Source organism: Hyperolius riggenbachi, chromosome 8 (genome assembly GCF_040937935.1).
Source record: "Hyperolius riggenbachi isolate aHypRig1 chromosome 8, aHypRig1.pri, whole genome shotgun sequence".
NCBI classification, from domain to species: Eukaryota; Metazoa; Chordata; class Amphibia; order Anura; family Hyperoliidae; genus Hyperolius; species Hyperolius riggenbachi.
The window spans coordinates 230,063,273-230,072,016 of record NC_090653.1 but is presented as its reverse complement, the minus strand read 5'-3'; the positions used below and the strand labels follow the sequence as shown (position 1 = coordinate 230,072,016).

Genomic DNA, 8,744 nt, shown 5'->3' with positions numbered 1-8,744 from the left:
TGCAACAGGCTGCACTTATTTATAGCTAATGTTATCAGAAAATGCAACCTAACCATTGACTTCAACCTATCTGTATCAGAAAATGCAACCCAACCAAACCCTATTTTCATACAGAACCCTCCTCTATTGCTCAACTAATAACCCCCCTGGAAGGAACAATCCCCCCTCTTGCTCAATTAATAACCCCCCTCGAGGGAACAATCCCCCCTCTAATAACCCCCCCCCTGGAGGGAAGAACCCCCCCCCCCCTTGCTCAACTAATAACCCCCTGGAGGGAACACTCTCCCCCTCTTGCTCAACTAATAACCCCCCTGGAGGGAACAATCCACCTTCTTAGTGTTGTCCGGATCATAAACGATTCGGATCTTTGATCTGGATCTTTTTTGTGAGTCGAATCATCCGGATGATCACAATGAACGATTCGGTTCATAGTGGGTGAAACAGGAACTGCAGCTTCTGCCTGAGTGCCTGTGTTCAGTGCATGAGTGAACCGCTCCCCTGCCCTCCTGTACAGTGTTTGTCAGCACAGTGGGAGGCATGGGGGAGACAATACAGAGACTGGCTGGAAATGTGCTTTCTGTCCTTTCTCCAGATCCTCAGTATGGCCTAGTGCACACCAAAAACCGCTAGCAGATCCGCAAAATGCTAGCAGATTTTGAAACGCTTTTTCTTATTTTTCTGCAGCGTTTCAGCTAGCGTTTTGCGGTTTTGTGTAGCGGTTTTGGTATAGTAGATTTCATGTATTGTTACAGTAAAGCTGTTACTGAACAGCTACTGGAACAAAAAACGCCTGGCAAACCGCTCTGAAGTGCCGTTTTTCAGAGCGGTTTGCGTTTTTCCTATACTTAACATTGAGGCAGAAACGCATACGCAATCCAAAATCTGCAGCAGCCCGGGAGTATGCGTTTCTGCAAAACGCCTCCCGCTCTGGTGTGCACCAGCCCATTGAAATACATTACCCTAGCGGATCCGCACCCGCAAGCAGATCGCAAACCGCAGCGGAAACGCTCCGGTGTGCACTAGGCCTATGTGCACAAGCACAATCTTCCTGCTGCATCTCTCCCTTCCCCATTAGCACCCTCAATGTGCCCTCATTCTGCTGCACCCCTCACTCTGTTGCACCCCACACTCTGCCCCACCACCCTTCACTGTGCCCCTAGCACTCCTCAATCTGCTGCAACCCTCACTGTGCACCACAGAAACCCTCACTCTGCTGCACCTCACTGTGCACCCCAGCACATCTCACTCTGCTGCACCCCTCACTGTGCACCCCTCACTCTGCTGCACCACTCGCTGTGCACCCCAACACCTCTCACTCTGCTGCACCCCTCACTGTGCACCCCAACACCCTTTCACTCTGCTGCATCCCTCACTGTGCACCCCAACACCTCTCACTCTGCTGCACCCCTCACTGTGCACCTCAACACCTCTCACTCTGCTGCATCCCTCACTGTGCACCCCAACACCTCTCACTCTGCTGCATCCCTCACTGTGCACCCCAACACCTCTCACTCTGCTGCACCCCTCACTGTGCACCTCAACACCTCTCACTCTGCTGCATCCCTCACTGTGCACCCCAACACCTCTCACTCTGCTGCATCCCTCACTGTGCACCCCAACACCTCTCACTCTGATGCACCCTTCACTGTTCACCCCAACACCTCTCACTTTGCTGCACCCCTGACTGTGCACCCAGCTCTCCTCACTCTGCTGCACCCCTCACTGTGCACTGCACGAGTCCACATCCTGCATGAGTCCACATCCTGCATGAGTCCACATATCATGTCTTAAAGGACTCACAAGGCCAAATAGTAAAAAAAAGTTAAATACCTGCATGATATTTTAATGCACTGAGGACGCCATTCGCGCCCTCCGTGCCATTACGCCGGGTCCCCGCTGCTCATTAGCCCCCAGCCGGCTCCCGACCCCACAGCCCGGGTCAGGCTCTCCTGCCTCTACTAAAATAGCCGCTTGAGCCGCGCAGTCCGCACAGACGCAAGTGCGGCTGCGCAGCTCTAGGGCCTCCCCCCCGATCCACGCTAAAGGCTGTCTCCTGTAGTGCAAGCTCAACCCTAACGTCCTTGCTGACCCCCTCCATGCCCTCTCCTCCACTCTCCCCACCCTAACCTGTGCTAATCTTGCTGCAGCTCAGTATCGCCAAACTCTCTCATCAGCCCTAGAGAAAGCTGCTCCACCAATATTTTGCCGCAACCGCCCCCTAACCCCCAGCCCTGGCGCACTACCCATACTCGCAACCTCCAGAGGAAAACGCGCCACTGAACGGAAATGGAGGAAAACTAGACTTAACCAGGATTTCCTACAGTACAAGACCAACCTGCTGCAGTTCCACACTGCACTTGCTCATGCGAAGCAGGAATACTTTACCAAGCTCATCGGAGCACAAGCTTCCAACCCCCGGCGTCTTTTTGCCACTTTCAACTCCCTGCTTAAACCCACCCCCCACCCTCCGTTTCCTCCCTCTCTGCCACAGATTTAGCCACCCACTTCACCAACAAAATTGTCTCCATCCGCCAGGAAATATCCAATCTCAAATCTTCACCTCCCACCCCCTCCCAACCAGCTCCTCCTCCACCCTATCCTCCCCTCACATCCTTCACTCCTAGTACCATCGAGGAAGTCATCCACCTACTGCAGACTTCCCATACCACTACTTCCCCCCTTGACCCCATCCCTTCTGATTTACTCCAGCCTCACTTCACGGAATTGGCCCCAGTCCTCACTACCCTGTTCAACCTCTCCCTATCCACAGGCACCTTCCCCTCAGACTTCAAGCAGGCCATTGTACTACCCCTGCTCAAGAAACCCTCCCTCGACCTCTCGCTACCCTCCAACTATCGTCCTATCTCCCTCCTCCCCTTTGCCTCAATACTCCTTGAGCATCTGGTTCACAAACGCCTGACCCAGTACCTCAATGCCAACTCACTGCTAGACCCACTGCAATCTGGATTTCAGCCTGCCCACTCAACCGAAACTGCTCTCACCAAATTGGCCAATGACCTTGCCTTAGCTAAAGCTGAAGGCAAATACTCCATTCTCCTCCTCCTTGACCTTTCAGCAGCTTTTGACACAGTAGATCATCCCCTACTCCTCCAGTCCATGGGCATTCACGATCTTGCCCTGTCCTGGCTTTCATCCTACCTCTTCAACCGCTCCTTCAAGGGGCACTATTACTAAAAATCTTCTTTTTTAGACCCTTTAGTGTAAATATGAGTTGTTTTAGGATTGATATTTCACATGAATCAGTCTTTTTGCAATGTATTTGTTTACTGGTAATAAACATATAAAGGCATGCAGTCACGTCAGTACTTTTACCTTCCCAACGCCAATGCAGCCTAAACCATTCTGTAATAGGGATGCATCTGTTAGTGGTTGGTGTGCTGTCGATATTTTACACCCCTCTGTCCATCTCTTTTCCGATTTCCCAACTTTGTAACTGCACGAATGAGCAGTTATTGTGCGCACAGCAGCCGCCGTAAACTGAAGGACGCTGCCTCTCCTCCTTTATATTTTATTACCAGTAAACAAATACATTGCAAAAAGACTGATTCATGTGAAATATCAATCCTAAAACAACTCATATTTACACTAAAGGGTCTAAAAAAAGAAGATTTTAGCAATAGTGCCCCTTTCACGACCGCCTTCAATAAGTCCTCGTCCACCCCCAACCACCTCTCGGTGGGAGTCCCCCAAGGTTCAGTCCTTGGCCCCCTACTGTTCACCCTATACACATCCTCCATGAGTTTTAACTATCATCTGTATGCAGATGACACCCAGATCTACCTCTACACCCCTGACATAGCCACCACTACCATGGACAAGGTCTCCTCCTGTCTATCAGCCATCTCCTCCTGGATGTCCGCTAGGTTCCTGAAACTAAACCTAGACAAAACGGAATTTATGAATCACTACAGAAATTTTGAGCCTAAAAACTTGCTGTTAGGTCGAATATACCAACAGCTATACCCTGTTAGGACAATTTATATTCAGGGACTAGGATCATCGATCCCAAAATGAGCAATTTGCGTAGATTCTTCATCACTTGATACATGAGATATTCAGAATGGAATATTGAACCCTAAAGGTTCAATCAGGGGGACTGTAAAGAATATACAAAGTATTAATACTCATCCTCCAGAGACAAATGCACATAGGTAAATTACCACATCTCCCAAACATAAAGAGAGTCAGACCGTCTTACCTCACAGTCCTAGAACAATAAAAAAGAAGCTATACAGATGTGGTTTATGAAGGAGATGAGTTTAAGATAATGTAAAAAGTCAGACCCTCTCACCATAGGGTCTTAGAGAATATCAAGAGAGAAAACGAAAGTCAAATCTCCTCTGAATATCTCATTATCCATAAACCTCCCAGATGTGCATGTCACTGTTAACCACACTACCATTCACCCTACCTCTCAAGTCCGCTGTCTGGGTGTCACCCTGGACTCCGCACTCTCCTTCACTCCCCACATCCAAAACCCCACAAAGTCCTGCAACTTCCACCTTTGTAACATCTATAAGATTCGCCCTTTCCTGACCTCTGCCACCACCAAACTCCTCATCCATGCCCTCATAATTTCCTGCCTTGACTACTGCAATGCCCTGCTGTCTGGTCTCCCTATGACCCGAACAGCCCCACTGCAGTCCATCATGAATGCGGCAGCCAGAATTATCCACTGCTCTCATCGCTCCACCACAGCGGATCCCCTCCTTGAATCTCTCCACTGGCTTCCTATCCAGTCCAGAATCAGATTCAAGATACTGTGTCTGACCTACAAATCTGTCCACAAAACCTGTCCAACTTACATTTCCGATCTTACTCAGAGGTACACACCTAGCTGCTCACTCCGCTCTTCCAATGAACTTCGCCTAACCGCCCCCCCCCCCCCCCCCGCATCACCCAGTCCCATGCACGCCTCCAGGACTTCTCAAGAGCTGCTCCAACACTATGGAACTCCCTACCTCCACCCATTAGGGCAGCCCCCTCCTTTAACATCTTCAAGAAAGCCCTCAAAACTCACCTTTTCACTCTGGCCTACTACCCCTCACAAGTGCTCTAAACCCACAGCTGAACTCTGGTCCCCTACCTTCCATGTCCTTACCTCTCCCTCTAGATTGTAAGCCTTTGGGCAGGGTCCTCCTCCTTGTGTGTCCTACCTGATCATGCACCTCCATTACTGTGAACCCATGCTATGCATCTGAGTGAACCTAACTTGCCTAATCTCCATGCTCCCCTCCAGTGACTAAGCATTAACTTGTACTCATACTATGCTGCATGATCTGGTCTTTCTTGTATTCAGGTATTGTCATTTTGCTGTATGTCACCCCTAAATATTGTATGTATCCCTATTTATTGTCCAGCGCTGCGTAATATGTTGGCGCTTTATAAATACAATAAATAAATGTCTGTGCGAATTGCGCAGCCGCGGCCAGCTCAAGCGGCCATTTTAGTAGAGGCAGGAGAGCCCGACCCGGGCTGTGGGTCGGGAGCCGGCCCGGGTGCTAATGAGCAGCAGGGACCCGGCGTAACGGCACGGTGGGCGCGGATGGCGTCCTCAGTGCATTAAAATATCATGCAGGTATTTAACTTTTTTTTGACTATTTGGCCTCCTGAGTCCTTTAAAATAGAACTAAAAGTAAAATATATCAGTGAAGTTGACACATAGCTTGCTATACTAGCAGCCAGGCTTGAACAGAATGTACAGTGCAGGGAAAGTCCTATCTTGCTAGTCATTTCACCCCCAGTCTGCTTCCCTAGTAAAATGATTCAAATATTCTGTTCAAAGATCCGGATCTTTTCAATGACCTGATTCGAAACATCTGAATCCTTGAAAAGATCCGGTGTGGTGAAATTTTTTGCAACTTTATCAGATTTTGCAACCGGTTGCACTTATTTATAGGTATAGCTATCAGAAATCGCAACCTAACCATTGACTTTAACCTATCTGTATCAGAAAATGTAACCCAACCAAACCCTATTCTCACACAGAACTCTCCCCTCTTGCTCAATTAATAACCTCCCTGGAGGGTACAATCCCCCCTCTTGCTCAACTAATAACCCCCCTGGAAGGAACAATCCCCCCTCTTGCTCAACTAATAATCCCCCCCAGGGAACAATTCCCCCTATTGCTCAACTAATAACCCCCCCTGGAGGGGACAATCCCCACTCTTGCTCAACTAATAACACCCCCCCCCCCCCAGGGAACAATCCCCCCTCTTGCTCAACTAATACCCCCCCCCAAGGGAACAATCCCCCTGTAGTGAAAAATTTTGCTACCCATCATATTTTGCAACTTGCCATAGAGGACAGTGTATGACTGTGTAGGCGTGGCTCCTCTCTGTTAACACGCCTGTAATTTTTTGCAACCACAGATCCCATTGAGCTACAAGGGGGATTGTTCCCTCCAGGGGGGGTTATTAGTTGAGCAAGAGGGGGGGGGGGTATTAGTTGAGGAAGAGGGGGGATTGTTCCCTCCAGGGGGGGTTATTAGTTGAGCAAGAGGGAAGGGTTCTGTGTGAGAATAGGGTTTGGTTGGGTTGCATTTTCTGATACAGTTAGGTTAAAGTCAATGGTTAGGTTGCACTTTCTGATAGCTATACGTATAAATAAATGCAACCGGTTGCAAAATCTGATAAAGTTGCAAAAAATTTCACCACACCCCTTCTAGCTCAATTGGATCTGTGGTTGCAAAAAATTACAGGTGTGTTAACAGAGAGGAGCCACGCCTCCGCCGTTATACACTGTCCTCTATGGCAAGTTGCTAAATTTTTCATTACAGCTGCACAGAAAAAAAAGCCAAACTTCGGCAGAGTAATAAACGGGAATGCCAAGCACCTGCCTGTACACCCCGGATATACTTTGCAGTACTGGGTGCGAAATGGTTCAAATGAAAGCGAAGACCAGACGAAACTCCCACCACTGTACATCGCTATGCTGAGTGCAGCCTGCAGCAGAGGCGGGGCCAGTCAGCAGATAACCTCTATATACTGTACGGTTATTAGAAGTTCTGCACAGAACTGCAGCTTTCTATTCATCGCTTCCGCCCAAACTTTACCCACATTGCTCCACCCCCTTCCCATAATGCTACGCGAAACACTCAGTCAGCTGATTCCGAATGCCCAGATGCAGTTCGGTGGGTGAAACTCTCCAGACAGAGAGCTAGATCTGGTGCCATGCAGGTGAGTGTCGTCTGCTAAAGATTATTGCCTATCCTGCTGTGTGTCTGCCTGCTACACACCTGCTGCGTGCCCACCTATCACAGTGCATTATTATCCCCTGCCATGCTGTGTACCCCCTCCTGTCGCAGATCAGTACCCCTGCCCTGCTGTGTGCCCTCTTGTTACGGAGCTTTACCCCATCCCTGCTGTGTACCCACTCCTGTTACAGAGCATTATCCCTGCCATGCTGTGTGCCCTCCTGTCACAGAGCATTACCCCATCCCTGCTGTGTGCCCTCCTGTCACAGAGCATTACCCCATCCCTGCTGTGTACCCTCCTGTTACAGAGCATTACCCCTGCCCTGCTGTGTACCCTCTTGTTGCAGACCATTATCCCTGCTATGCTGTGTGCCCTCCTGTCACAGCAATTACTCCTTCCTTGCTGTGTGCCCTCCCTTTACAGAGCATTACCCCTGCCCTGCTGTGTGCCCTCCTGTCACAGAGCATTATCCCCTGCCCTCCTGTCACAGTGCATTACCCCATCCCTGCTGTGTGTCCCCTCCTGTCACAGTGCATTACCCCATCCCTGCTGTGTGCTCCCTCCTGTCACAGTGCATTACCCCATCCCTGCTGTGTGCTCCCTCCTGTCACAGTGCATTACCCCATCCCTGCTGTGTACTCTCCTGTCACAGAAAATAAATCAAAAGTATTCCACTGCGCTCAGCCAGTTAGTGTCTCCACAAGAAATCGTTAAGCCACCAATGAGTGCTGCTCCTGGTTTACTCTGGGATTGAGGTAAACGTACTGGTAAAAACAGAAGAAAAGAAAAAGGATAGGAGCGCTCTCTGGTGCATTAACTTTTTTAATGTTGCTTCTTGCACAAGGAAATGAATAAAACTTACAATGTTAGAAGTAAAACAAAGCTCATCACAATGTTGTATATCACCGTGTTCTGGATGTAATATCACCGGCCTGGCCACCTCCACACTATGGCCAGTAGTTGTGGTAATCCTAAGGATCCGGTCACACCAGCGGGATGGGATACACGGGGAATGTCGGCAGCTGCCCTGCGGCTAGGACGTCATGATGTGTTTCGGCGTTCCACGCCTTCGTCAGATGACAAAATGGCGCAGAAGGGCAAAGTTAAAAGACGTACCGTTGCTTAACAACGCCTGGGACACACCGGCGGTGGTCTAATGGGATCAATATTGCTGCGCGCGTATCATGCGGACAAAGGGGCGCGTGATCTACGTCTGGTTGTGTGGCAACCAATGGATAATAGGCAGGAGGCGGTGCATTCCTAAAACCATATAGATCACAGCAGGGGTGGGCGGAAAAAAACAATATTAGTGCACGCATCACGGGGAAAAAGGAAACGCGTGGCTAGCGTCCGGTTGCTTAGCAACCGGAATTCCCAACAATAAGAAGCTATACGCTCCGGATCCTTAGGATTACCACAACTACTGGCCATAGTGTGGAGGTGGCCAGGCCAGTGATATTACATCCAGAACACAGTGATATACAACCTTGTGATGAGCTTTGATTTACTTCTAACATTGTAAATCTT

At 49.5% G+C, this 8,744-nt stretch overlaps 1 protein-coding gene across 1 annotated transcript in view; it reads left to right on the top strand.

Annotated features, from left to right (window-relative positions):
• Nucleotides 1-7,060: 7,060 nt before the first annotated feature.
• SLC31A2 (solute carrier family 31 member 2) overlaps nt 7,061-8,744 on the top strand; it is an 81,842-nt gene continuing 80,158 nt past the window's right edge. The window contains exon 1 of the mRNA XM_068248283.1: nt 7,061-7,199. Coding sequence (XP_068104384.1) covers nt 7,194-7,199 — 6 coding nt within the window. The 5' untranslated portion in view covers nt 7,061-7,193. The remainder of the gene's footprint in view (nt 7,200-8,744) is intronic.